Raw genomic sequence first — 13,508 nt, 5'->3', positions numbered from 1 at the left:
CATCAGAGCTAAAAGCAAATTTAAAAGCTGAAAAAAAGAAAGACGAATGCGATAAAAAAGTAGAGCCGTTGCAGAGAAAGAAGTTGCGGCCATAACCAAAACATCGATGTCCTGCATTGCTTCCAACTCTTTTTGTTCGTTTCTATGATAGAACGATGAACATTTCTTTTGCATCTCCGATATGTTGTTCTGACCGTTTCCGATAGATGACACTTTTAGCCGATATTTCCATAAGTTTCAAGGAGGAGGCGCTGGCGTAGTTGATATTGGCGCCAAAATCGGCCAACGTATTTGGCTGTTCGCACTTGGCAGTTTGATTCCAGATTTTGCAAGAGCATGTGCGTTTTTAACCAACTGTTCGATTATTTTTTTCCGCGTGATGGAAGGAAGCAACCAAGAGGTAAAAATAGTGATAGTTATTATTACTTTGATGGTTGAAATCCTAGAATAATAGATATTGTTTGTTAGTTAATTGTTCAAGGGGTTACTCGATGTGGGCAATCGCCACGAAAAAAACCACGTGGACGGCTTGCTGTGGCTCCCTTTGTTTCGTATCAATGGCTGCCAATGGAATGTTGGAACATCCTATTCTGTCAATTGGAATAAGGTACAGTTTTCTTTTGCAATTGAGATTTTATGTTTAGTACTTGAGGAACGAAAGAAGACTCGAAAGACGAAAACAACATAACAGCGTAAAAAGAAAGAACTTTTACTCCGTACACTAATGTTTTTTCCCGCAAATATTGCTTTACCAAAGATTATTTTTTTATTCAAAGGGATTTTTTTTTCTTTTTTTTTCTTTCTGTTGTGTCAATTCTACTTGAGAATCGTGTTGATTCTCTTTTGGCTTTCTCACCAACAATAGTTTACGAAACGTCTTGGGTAGGGAGGGGGGTACAAGAATTTGTTTGGTTCCCTTCAAATTTCATTGCAAATCATTTCGTGGGAAGAGTCACTAAAATCTTAGTTGGTTTTTGTGTTTTCGATGAAATTTGAATCCAAGTACCCAGAGCTAACGAATGTCTCCATGTAATTCTCGATCGTGTTGGTCAGCTGATGAAACGTTGGTCGGTCGTTTGGTTCTTTGTCCCAACAGCTTTTCATCACTTCCCCAACGAAATTAGGCGCGTATTCTGGTTTCTCCATTCGCAGTCCGTCTTGAATATCTTTGACGAGTATTGGGCCGTTCATTCCTTGAAAAATGCACAAATGTAGATTTCATTGCGTTAATGGGAATTTGATTTCTGAAATACCTGGGTAGGGAATTTTGCCCAGGGCAAAGAGCTCCCATAGAACAACGCCGTAAGACCAGACATCCGATTGACTGGAAAATACGTGATCGGTCAGCGATTCGATGGCCATCCATTTAATTGGTAGTAATCCCTTTGAATTAAGTCAAAGTAAATGAAGGCCATTTTTCTCTTGTTATGCGCCGGGTTGCCAAGTTTACCTGTCCTTTCATGTGGTAGTTGTAGTTTTGCATTTGTCTGGCCATTCCAAAATCAGCGACCTTAACAATTCCATGATCGGCTAAAAGGACATTGCGAGCGGCTAAATCACCATGCAGAACCTGATGTCAGATATTTCTAATCACACTGAAAAATGAGTTTAAAGTAAACTTGATTGAAACTGTACTTTTTTGCTCGCGATATATTCCATGCCCTTGGCTATTTGTAGAGAAAAGCTGATCAAATTCCAGGTGGAAATTGGTCCATTGCTACTAGGGTCTGAATTTTCTCCATATTTCCAATTGGCTTCCATTTCTTGAAGGCAATCATCTGCTGTTGATGGCATTTTTTAAATCTAAAAGAATCGTTTTTTTTTTCTTCGCAAATTCGAAAATTTACCGTGACAAATTGAACCGTCGGCCGTCGAGTTTATTGTTTGAGATACAAAATGATCTGAGGTTCCAGGATTTGACTCTGCACAAGAGTCAATGTCATGACTGGGTTTGATGACATTGACATTAGAAATCGACTTTGAATTGTTAAATTTTTGTACCTGCGAGTCTCGTCAATTCCAACAAATTCGTTAGTCAATTGTAGATTCCCGACCTCGTCCAATTGGTTGAAAAATGTATTGCGCCGTTTAATTAAATACGATTGCAAATTGCCGTAACGACAATAATCGATAATCACCAAGAGTTCGCCTGTCCCAATCAAATTTGATGTTATCCATTCAACAATTTGCCAGACTTAATTCAACACCTTTGATGATGTCTTTGGTGCAGGCTCCCAGTAGATTGACGACATTTAAATGCGATCCCAAATAATTGAGAATTTTCAGTTCCCTTATGAGAGCGTCTAATCCCGTCGTCTTTGATTTCATTCGAAATTGCGATGTGGAAAGGACCTTTTTGACGGCCACTATCGTAACAGTTTCGTCCGAGTCTTTGAGTCCGACAGCTTCGGCTTTGTAAACTTCTCCGAAACATCCTTTTCCCAGTTGTTTTCCTACATTTTCGTAGTTGTTAAGTGAAATTTGCGAAATCGGTTTTTAAAGGCAAAACACAAACCGAGTCTGAGGCGATCTTTTGGAAATTCACAGCGTTTGTCGTAAGGTAGAAATTCCGTTTGATAGTCGATGGGCAAATTCGGATCAAGGCCATCAGGATTACCATCCAATTTTCCCTGAATTGCCTCTATCAGATTTTTCTTTGTTGTTTCGTTGGGTATCAAAAATCAAATTTAAATAATCGTGACGTGTAAATTTTGGTTAAACTCACCTTATCGACGTATTGTTTGACTGCTATTCCAGTTACAATTAATATCGCGAGAGATGCGCAAAGAGAGATGACAATAGTACTAGTAGATACAGTTTCTTTAGCAAAACTGAAATTTCTTGATCTCGGTTCTCCTCGGCTGTTGGTCCAACGACAAGAATAACTTGCCTTTTCTCCATCGATTCCGTTTAATGGCAACACCGATGAACTGTTGCTCGTAAAAATTAGTCCCGAATATTCCTTGTCATCCTGATTTTTCAAAATCGTAACGTTTCCTTTGAGAATTAGAAAAGGTCTTGTTTACCTCGAACCATTTGATGTGGACGTCATCAAAATATCGATTGCAAGTCAAATTCTGAGCTATTCCTCTTCCCAGTTTGACCTGCATTGGATCAATTTTTTCTTTATTGAGCAATAAAAAAAAAATAAAATCTTCCTGATTAATTACCCCCCCCCAAAAAAGGAAAATCATGAAAGTCAATACCTTTGATTGTAAAAGAAATCGATCGAGAAATGACTCGTTGATTCTCATGGCCTCTGCATTGAAAGTGCGTCTGCGTATTGAGTCTGATACTTTGCAGTTCCAGGTAACTTTCAAAGATTGAACTTGCAATTTGTTCTTCGTGAAAGAAGCCCATTGAATTCTTCGCTGAATTCTTTACTAGAATTCCTGTTGCAAATTACAGTGAACGATGAGGAAAGAGATTGTCTTGTTAGAGACGGACATTATCTCATACCTCTAGGAGGGTTAGTTTGATTTATAAATTGTTCTTTGCCGGTTTCGTTGTCTATGTAAAACCACTCTGGGGCCACCGTGTACTGGTTGTTTAAATTTTGTTCTAAAACAATCATACATTTCAGAGTCACGTTGCTTCCTTCCAGCGGATCATCGTCGCCATCTCGAACGAGCTCTATATCTATTTGCTTATATCAATTCGTTCTAAGGAATTCAATTTTTGATCGGTTTGATGCGAATACGAATACCGTTGGTGAACAGGAAGAATTCGCGTTCGGTGCTTTCAGCAGTTGGCGTAGGTTCGTTCATTGTGCCTACGCATTTGTATGCACCACGATCGCTGGTTTTCCAATTGGTTAACCTCAATCCTCGTTCTGGCAAAGGTTTCAGCAACCAACTGGCATTTCCCAATTCACTTGACAATTCCTGCTTGTTTTATTGTTTTAATTCGATTAATATGTTGAAGTGGACCACTTTTTGTTTGGTGTCGATTACCATCGAGTCCCAGCTATCATCTTCTCCAAAAATAATTTTCCGGTACAATGAAATGGTTACATTTGGATGAGTAGGTTTGCATGGGATATCTTTAGATTCACCATTCCACGACATAAATGTCTTGGTATGGTACGCATCGATGAAAACGAGTTCCCGTTCACCTGATTATATCCAAAGAATTTTGACTTTTTGCTAACAGACAATTTTAAAAAACCATTCAATTTAACTGACTGTAAACGTAAACGTATTGGTCAATTTTGATATGAGGAAGGACAGCGCATCGAAAATACCCCGTGTCAGAGGGGACGGTCTTTTGTAAAACCATTGACGATTTGACGTGAGTTTCGTTCCTACCGACCGTGAAGCGAAAACGATGTTCGATGCTGCTGTTCTGAGTCAATTTTTTTTAAGTCAGCGTATATTTTTCGAATGCAATTGTTATGTCTACGTACTTTTGGATAATTGGTGAGCACATCGGGCAGTATCCACGCCATGTTAGCTAATTTACTTTCTTCCTCGGTTTCAAACTGGTAGATGCAAGTCAAACTGAGATTTTGACCTACATCGATCACCTGTTGCACTTGATCGGGAATCATCACTGGCCAATTTGCACGAGTTATTACAGGTAAAAATATGAAGGTCGCTATTAGTAACATTGCGTACGTCGAAAACGTGAACTTTCGATTTAGAAATTGATTTTCTCGAAACCGTTTTGATTGTCGTCAACAGGTTTCTAAAACACCGACAGCCAACGTCTACGCCATGCAATTGTGTGTCGTTGTGAGCTTTAGGGGAAGGTCATTCGAATTTGAAGGAACGCAATTCTTAATTTTTGATTTCATTTATTTAAATAAGGTTAATCAAGGTAGGGGATGTGGTTTTCCTATGATAATTCACATTTTGGCTCGACTAAAATTGTCTTAATCAAATTTTTTATCCTTCCATTTCGTCTCCCGGTGGATGTGGGGTTTCGTTTTGTGCGCCTTCAATCATAGCGAAAATTTCCTATCAAATGATATCGTCGGCAAATTGATGGTCGAGTGGTTAATCCGTCTAATCTATTGTGCGATTTCGAAACTGATCCTCATCGAATTTCACCAATGAATTCAATTTTGAGCTGAAAAAAAAAAACTCGTCGCTATGCTAATGCTGATTTCTCGTCATTATTATTTTTGGTATTATCTACTTTAAAAAAATATTTCAACGAAAAGATATCGGAAAATTAGAAAAGGAACCGTTTTGTATTTGACCTGTTTACATCTACGTCTAAACGAAAACCTTTTATAGCACAAAAAATCTATCCTTTTTTTTTAGATACGGTTTCTTCTTATCAGAAAGTAAATCAAGAAAGAAGGAATCAATCTTCCCTGTTGACCCCATTGATTATAACATTATTAAATTTTCTTCTTCAGATCGGATTGAAAAGAATGTAGCGGTCCGTTTCGGATGGGGCGTGACTGGACCAACAGTTCCAATACGAACGCTAGGAGTCGTGACTGTTGATGGATTCCATTTTGCTGTCCATGGAGATCACGTAGTTCAATGCGGTACTGGAAATCAAGACGATGCCCGAACATTGTTGCATGAGGTTGAGCGCAAAAGGGCCACGCCAAACAAGGACCGAGTATCGAACCCAAGGACGAAAACAGATTCAAAAGGAGGATAATCAGCCAAAGATATGAGGTTCTATACTTGGACTCCGGATGAATCCGATCAATGGAAAGAGGAGGTGATGGACACTGAGCTTATATAAAAATCCGCATCGGCTGTGCTTGGCCGTCTGGCCGATCGTCAGCCATTAGAAGGTGAGTTTGAATTTCTTTATTCCCTTCATGAAAACGTTTATGGTAGACATATTGATTTGCATCTAGCGATCTTGTAATTTTAAGCTTTATTCATTCGGCCAGTTGGGCGTTAGGGGCAGTACATTGGAAAGATGAAAGAGCTTCAATTATGCAGAATAAGTTAAACGCGTACCTGCCGAGATTGAAACGCTAATCGAAAATGCTTATTTCTTATCAGAACGATGAATGGATTGACAATAGCGGGCAACATGCTGACATCTTCAATGTAGGGTTCAATCTGAGTGAAATCGCCGCATTCCAATGGACCCAATTGAAGTCGACAACCGAAATAAATCGAGGCGAAAATGATTCCGATGAAGGGCGCCGTACAAAGGATGGTCACGCCGATCACCAAACTTTTGGCTGCTTCTAATTGCATTCGACTCGATTTTCTTTGATCCACGTGGATTGACATGCGGGTAGTGTCTCCTTCTAATTTCAAAGTCCTCGACGTGTCCAGGTGTTTCCTCGTCTCGCAGTACACCGCGATGTTGAGCAAGATGCACGAAAGAAACAACACACCGAGAACGATCGCAATCGTTTGAACGTGGACGAGCCACATCTGACAAAGAAGAGCTTCCCGTTGGATGATGTAGTCAATTTTAATGAAGACTGCAATCAAGAAAGAGGTGACGAAGATCATGAACCAAGACAGACGACTGGTCAACATCCTCCTGTGCAGCAGCGGATAGGCCAATGCGATGTACGCGTCCAAGAGGGCGAGCAACGAATGACCTGAAACGAGTCCTTGCGGTACGGTGACGATGGCGACGTACACTTGGCAAACCGATTCGGAACGAGATGCAGCCCAATAAATGAATTCGACGATGGGGGGCAAGAAACAGGTCACGTTCGAACAAGTGACGGCCAATTGCAGGATGTTGCGCGGTTTTTTGCGGTGATGCGGATCGCGTGCGATGATGAAGGCAACTGTTAGATTGAAAGGGATTCCGATCGAGCAGCCGATGATTTTCGTAATGATGTGGATGTTGTGGAGGCTGATGGGGTTGTAAATGTTTCCATCGGGCGTGTACACAATGTCTGGAAGATAACGGGTGGTGGTGGTGTTCATCATTGACGTTGTCAGCTCAATTTTCAAACCGTGTTTTGGTTTAAAGAACGAATGTGGGTGCATTCAAATGAAAGTCTTACGTTTGTTCGCGTTGAGATTGCAGGCTATGGTGGGTGTCGTCTTTCTTCGCCACCTGTGCACTTGTCCCGAATAAAGAACGATACCGGTGGCAAGAGCCTGCGATATATAGAGACTTTTACTATATTTAGACGTATACACGATTATGCGCACTGTCTCGTTGTTTCGCGACCGAAGCAAGTAGCGGAAAGGGAGAGGACTCTATCGACGCTTTGTACATCATCTTTGTTTGTTTGTTTTTAACGTGAGTCGGCGTATGGTGTGCCAATCTTTTCGTTTCTTCTTTCTTTTCGCCTAAGACGATGAAAAAGAATGACACCGTCGCCAGGAGGATCTCCCTTTTTTATACGTTTGAGTAGGTCACAATGAACAAATAACGTTGTTAGGAAGGACGCGGCTCATTTAAAAACCTACCGAACGCTTTTGAATTTCATAGAGTTCAGTTTACGGTTCTACTGTTCGTTTCGATTGCAACTGCTTTGATTCTTTTAAATCGAGGAATGACATATTGCATCACATGGTGCGTATACATTTGCTGAATTTACTGGCCATTTTCCCGTTTGAAACGTGACGTTTGTCGAGCACCACCTCCTTCGACCTTGTACACGAAAGAGCGGCTGTTTTGCAACAACGGTATCAACTTTGGCATTCAATTCTAGTCCTATTTGATACCCACGCATTCTATTCACGTTTCTGAGCGTGTCCTTTCCTTTTTGCAGCAAAACGATCGCTAGAAACTTGACAATTAAAAGATCAATGCCCTCATTATCGAGTGTTTTAGTTTTTAAATGGTTTCAAACACAAATGACGGGGGCAGCTATTAACAGTACAAACGTATTTGAGCGTTTTTTGTTTGTTGCGGTACGCGCATATTTGCATTTGAACTTTAAAGGTGTGATCCCGATTCAACGGATAGTTGATTTTTATTTACCATTCCATTATTCCCCTCCACAGTTTTTTTAACTTTTACATCATCATTTGGGTATACAGCTGCGTGATTTTCATGTTTTTCGTAATCAGATAGTTTGTGCTATAGCAATAATGAATTCATTTCCCGTTCTTTCGATTTTTGTAGGTGAACCAGGAGCGTCGATGGCGATGCAACTCTTTGAACGTGTTTGACGCAATGGCAACCTACTGACATCATGGCCGGCCATCAAAGGTATTTTTAAAAGCCGAGTATTCGTTTGTAACCAGTTGGTTTTTTTAATTGAGCCTGTCAGTGTTTGTGTAATTATTTTTAAGTTTGAATCCAATTGAAGACGATGGTTTTCTTTAGAGTGGCATCTCTACTCGTTTAGACCCTAAATATCGTGCTCGTTTACCTGTTTCATTGGGTTTTCATTTCACTGACGTCCGAAATTGGACATTGGCCATTTCCGGCCCGCCCTCCCGAGTTTGCGCGATAGAGAACGCGCTCCACAGTGCATCTATTCGATTGTTTCTCGTGCGAATGAGTTTGAGTGTTTATTGGACCAAGTAAACGCGATTAGAAAGATCATTCGACAACTGGTGGTGTCCCAAAGGCATCGAAAAATGGTCACAATTGAAGCCATCATTACATTGAATCAATGTTAATATAGTGAAATCCTGTAGGTTAATAGACGACATGACAATGATTTAATTTCATTTGTTTTACAGGTGAAGTGATTGAGATGCCCAGTTGGATTGTTACGAGAACAAAATTGAATTGGTATAGAAGAAGTGAGGAAGGCTGTTTGGACATCAACTAACGAAGGAAAGCCAAATCAAAATGACAATGTACTCATTGGACTGGAACTCCAAGGGTAAGTCCCATCTATTTGAATTTTTAATTGTAGTTTAGTTTGAACTGCACCCAGTTAACACCGGTCATTTGGAGGGGGGGGGGGCCAATTGCACGGACTATAATATTAAAACGTTGATACAATTGAACCGATACATTTAGCCCAATAAAGTTAACTATCGAATCGTTGGAACAGAAACCGTTGAATCGAACAAGCGAATGTTGAAACATATTTTTCGTAAAACATTCGTTAACTTAAGCGTAAATCTTTCCACCGAAACATCAATTTTAATTTATTCACTTTGACTAGCCACACGTAAATGGATTTCATGAAATTCCAGGGCCAAAGTGACGGTAGTTGTTTGCTCGATTGCCGCTTTTATTTCATTAATTGAAAACTGATCGAATGCTCAGGCCACTTGATTGACTTTTGTGTTTGATTTTGCCAACTGCATTTCATTCGTGACGGAACAATTCCGAGCGTTGGAGTCTCGGTTTGGCCCCGCAATCAACAAAGCAATGGTTGAAGGGCAGCCGGTTGTCCACGACACTTGAAAACATTGATGTAAATGCATTAACTATTATTTTCTAAAGATTTCATTCGTAATCAGGTGCGTCCGCTTTTTGAAGCCAAATTGAATTGCAAGTTCCATTTTTGATTCATTTCTCGTTCACCTGTAGGTAACAGTTTTTTAAAAATTGAAATTAAATTTAAAAGAATCGCGTAGTAAACTTACCTTTGTTTAGTAGCCTAAACGCTGCAATTGAAAGGAAGACTCGAGAAGATTTTTCAATCCATTTACAAGCATGGGCCAAAATAAATAGTCTTTACGTAATAACATTTAAAATCCAGCCATTATGTGATAACATCTAGTACAGGGGGGGGGGGACAACATGTAACCGTTCGCTCTTCATTTCTTTCGGCATTCCATCACATGCCTCAATTCTTGGTTTCGGATGAGCAGAATGATAGGGCCGTAAACAGCCGGAAGCAAACTGACATCTCTGACGTAGGGACCCACCAAAGTGAAGCCGCTGCATTCAGATTCGCCGTAGATGAATTCGCAAGCCAAATAACTCGCTACGAAACCGATACCGAGCAGAGGCGTAATGCACAGAGAGCCCACGCTGATGACTAACGTTAGATTGGCCTCCAATTCCATTTGATTTAACATTTTCTTGCTGATGTGGACAGACATTGGCTCACTGACGGAGTGGTCGATATTGACGATGCTGTTGTCGGTGGACGTCGCACTCGCCCCCAATCGAACAGTTTTTGCTTCGTTCAGGTGCTTTTTCGTTTGCTTGTAAACGTAGATGTTGAGTAAAAGACATGACACGAGTAGGACGAACAAAACGATGACAGACTTTCGAATGAGACTTGTGCGAATTTCGCAACGGAGATCTGCAGGGTCGGCGATGTAGTCGAATTTGACGAGGAACACAATCAGGGTGGAACAGGCGATCATGACGTAACGCACGAGACGGCCAGTCATCTTTTCCCTGTACCTCAAAGGATAGGCCATGGAGAGGGATCTGTCGATCAGCGCTAAAATGCAATTGATTAAAAGACAAGCTTGCGGCACTAACACAATGGCCATAAATGATTGACAAACGTATTCGTTGGGGTGGAGATAATAGACGAGTTCGATAGTGGGAGGCACGAAAGACGATAAATGCGATAGAGAAATGCCCAATTGGAAAACGTTGCGTACTTTTTTGCGCAGTCGACGGACATTAGCAAGCGGACAGATAACAAACAGATTGAAAGGTATTCCCAGAGAAACGACAACTAATTTCGTGATGATGGCGGTGAACGATAAAACCATGGGATTGAAAATCTCTCCGCTGGATGTGCGAGCGACATCATCGTCGTAGTTGCCACTGCTGCCGTTCATTTTTTCGTTTCTTTAAAAACAAAAATATTAATCGGAGCTACGTCAATGAATTGAATTACGTGAAACAGATTTGGCTTACAGGTGGCGATGATGGATGCAACGTTTTCTTTCCACGTGTGATCGGTGAATGTGGCCATGTGAATAGGATAGCGACAGGTGTAACTGCGATAGGCTCAAACTGACGTGTTATGCGCATTGGCGCTTCTCATTTCGCGCATTCGAAGGGAGGAGCAAACATTTGCCGTGTTTCTTATGTTAAACAGCGTTGAGAAGAATGATCCCGGTAGACTAGACAGTAGACACATGTTTCTCATTTCATCGGTTCCATTTCAGCTCTATTGTGTTTAATGATGTTTTTCACTTAAATTAGATGCGATCTGAATATCTAAATTTCAGTTGTCCCTTGTGCCATTTTTTTTTTTTTTTGCTGGAATTTTAGACTGAGTTACGATATTCCAACGCCAGGGCAATCATAAAAAGAACAGCATTTTTATTGCATGGGTTATCAAAAGGTTTTCACTTGGATCTAATTTTATTAATTTTTTTAAAGCAATGAATAATGCGCTGAATTGAGTTTCATTTTTGATTTCCCTATTCTCCGTGCACTGGGAATGACTTATTGAAACTAATTCAAGGCTTGAGTGGGTCATCGATGCATTGGAACGTCAATGTCTAAATGAACCCAGAGTGCTAGAAATGTGTGTAATCTAATGTTGCAATAGGCTGACAGTTTCTTTCAAACGCGATCAAAAAAGGGATTCTTCTAAAAGAAATTAACCTGATGATGCATAGTCTTTTATTGTAGCCTTTGATTGGATAAAAAGATATGTTGCACTCTCTTGCCAGTTAGTCCCCCCCATGAACTCATTTCCTATTCAATTATTTGAATAATCAAATGAGGTGAAAGATATCTCGCACAGTCTTTTCGTGTTGCGTCTGGCTGGGATCATCAAGATCCTCTAAATTGGCAGTCTCACTGCTAAGGCATCAAAGCACTTTAAAAAGACGTCATGTGTGTGTATGCTAAATGATCCTCGAAGTGCCTACCACGTTTGAGTTCTGTTTTCTATTCTGTTGATAATTTCTCCGTGTTCATCGGCTCGTACAGCCATACGTAGTCATTAGCAACAAACCGTAAACACCGAGATCGGAAAGATTGTTGCAGCTGTTTGAATAATCCTTTGCTCAAACAAATGTAAACCTTTTACGATTCGACGCTGCCAATTACCGTGTACACTAATACTTTAATGGAGCGGCATTATTAATCCTGCTGTGTTTTTTTAACTTTTTACGAAAGGGCGTTCATCATTTGTGTAAAGCCTTTTGTTTTTCTCATGTTTGTTTAATCAAAATCCTCGCATAACCACGTAGCCAATCAGGTTGGATCACGTGAGACGTGCAGCAGACGAATAAACAAACATCCATGGAGAATCCTTTTACCGCGTAGTTATAGCCCAGTAGAATGCGGTGGAGACTTCATTTGAAGTCTTACAAACAAAGATTCAAATTATTTTTCCTCATTTTGTGCCTTACAGTTTTTCACAATGAATATTTTGTCTACTGGTATGACTCTATGAAATGGCCCTCCGTCAGTTGCCTTCAATTGGAAAACCAACAGTGTCAAAGAATATTGATAGTTTCTGATCCACAGATATTGGGATTGCATGAAGTATTTGGTTGGATAGCATATACCGATAGTGATTGGTAAGTATGATTCATTTGAATCATATTTTATGCAGTTACATCAAGTATGTCACATAATAAACTTTACTGGATGTTTTACAGGTATTTGCAAAAGTCGTTCTACTATGCCTTACGGTACATCAATCCAGATGTCATAATATTCCTAGGGGACTTGATGGATGAAGGGAGCACCAGTACAAATGATGAATACAAATTTTACAAGACAAGATTCTCTAAAATTTTTGATACTTCACAATTTCAATCAAAGGTTGGTGAATATCTTTCAATTTTCATACAATAAAACACTTTTATGAATTTCCTTAATTTAAAGATAATCTATTTACCTGGGGACAATGATATTGGAGGTGAAGGAACAGACCATGTCACTCAAAACAAAATGGAACGATTCAATTCCAACTTTCCTAGTCAAACTGAAAATATTTTGGGGAATACCCAGTTTGTTGTGGTATTTAGTGAACAATCTGCTCGAAAATAAATTTAACTAACTGAGAAATTCAACAGGTCAACAGGATAATTGGTGATTTTAGTCTACCTACAGTTTCAACTATTAAAGACAAGTACAGAATAGTTTTGAGCCATATTCCCTTGACATTCATTCCTGGCATCTTCTCCCATGAGGTAAAACCGTATAATTTTTCTCTTCAATCAATTGAATAAAAAATTTATCAATTTCCAAAAACAGGTAATAACCAAATTGAAACCTAACGCAATATTTTCTGCTCACGACCATCGAATAGCTATGGCTACTACAAGACAGAACGATAGCCATTATTTTCAAGTTGATAACTTTACCGAAGATTCAGCTGTAATCAAGAAGCAATTAAACGATGAGGACTGCACCGAAGTTATTTGGCCAACTTGCTCGTACAGAATGGGTGTAGAGAAATCGGGTTATGGATTTGCCACTATCGGTATTGAGTTCAGGATTATTTTTTTCTTGTTGAAACTATTAAAATCTTTTGTCTTATAAAGGGGATGATGGGTTGATGGAGTTCGGAGTCTTATGGATCCATTCTCGGTTCTGGACTTTGCATATCTATTTGATAGTTATCGCATCCTTCCTTGGACTGTTCGTTTGCTTGAAATACCTGAAGCATTTCTCTTTTAAAATGAGAAAACAATCGTCGATTTCTTGTTGATTTTGTCATAAAAATATTTTCACAAGGTCTCAACATCTTACTCTAGTAGCCAGCG

General features: G+C 39.8%; 2 protein-coding genes across 9 annotated transcripts; one reads left to right on the top strand and one right to left on the bottom strand.

Annotated features, from left to right (window-relative positions):
* The first annotated feature begins 275 nt into the window (after positions 1–275).
* On the top strand, positions 276–13,480 carry LOC116930295 (cell division control protein 1). Of its 3 annotated transcripts, XM_045178473.1 has the most exons (11): positions 276–400; positions 469–607; positions 5,366–5,758; positions 8,023–8,109; positions 8,589–8,734; positions 12,146–12,314; positions 12,396–12,561; positions 12,625–12,759; positions 12,816–12,932; positions 12,997–13,225; positions 13,287–13,480. In XM_045178473.1, exons 5-11 carry the CDS (start codon positions 8,701–8,703, stop codon positions 13,451–13,453), a joined length of 1,017 nt encoding a protein of 338 aa, XP_045034408.1. In that variant the 5' UTR covers positions 276–400; positions 469–607; positions 5,366–5,758; positions 8,023–8,109; positions 8,589–8,700; the 3' UTR covers positions 13,454–13,480. The 3 variants fall into 3 exon arrangements, with proteins under 3 accessions (XP_045034408.1, XP_045034414.1, XP_045034406.1); XM_045178479.1 differs by lacking the exons at positions 276–400; positions 469–607; positions 5,366–5,758; positions 8,023–8,109 and adding an exon at positions 8,503–8,520; XM_045178471.1 differs by lacking the exons at positions 276–400; positions 469–607; positions 5,366–5,758; positions 8,023–8,109; positions 8,589–8,734 and having other exon boundaries at positions 12,018–12,314.
* Positions 694–4,732, bottom strand: LOC116930142 (vascular endothelial growth factor receptor 1). Of its 6 annotated transcripts, none has more exons than XM_045178422.1 (16): positions 4,406–4,732; positions 4,185–4,344; positions 3,954–4,114; positions 3,707–3,887; positions 3,460–3,639; positions 3,207–3,392; positions 3,027–3,124; positions 2,726–2,971; positions 2,516–2,654; positions 2,208–2,453; positions 2,002–2,149; positions 1,848–1,945; positions 1,636–1,781; positions 1,451–1,570; positions 1,254–1,383; positions 694–1,193 (listed from the first exon to the last, which is right to left on the bottom strand). In XM_045178422.1, exons 1-16 carry the CDS (start codon positions 4,607–4,609, stop codon positions 964–966), a joined length of 2,673 nt encoding a protein of 890 aa, XP_045034357.1. In that variant the 5' UTR covers positions 4,610–4,732; the 3' UTR covers positions 694–963. The 6 variants fall into 6 exon arrangements, with proteins under 6 accessions (XP_045034357.1, XP_045034365.1, XP_045034369.1 ...); XM_045178430.1 differs by having other exon boundaries at positions 1,636–1,778; XM_045178434.1 differs by having other exon boundaries at positions 3,460–3,633.
* Positions 13,481–13,508: the final 28 nt, after the last annotated feature.

The sequence above is a fragment of the Daphnia magna genome, linkage group LG1 (genome assembly GCF_020631705.1).
Source record: "Daphnia magna isolate NIES linkage group LG1, ASM2063170v1.1, whole genome shotgun sequence".
NCBI lineage: Eukaryota > Metazoa > Arthropoda > Branchiopoda > Diplostraca > Daphniidae > Daphnia > Daphnia magna.
Note: the sequence above shows the minus strand (reverse complement) of the source record. Positions and strands in the feature narration are given on the sequence as shown.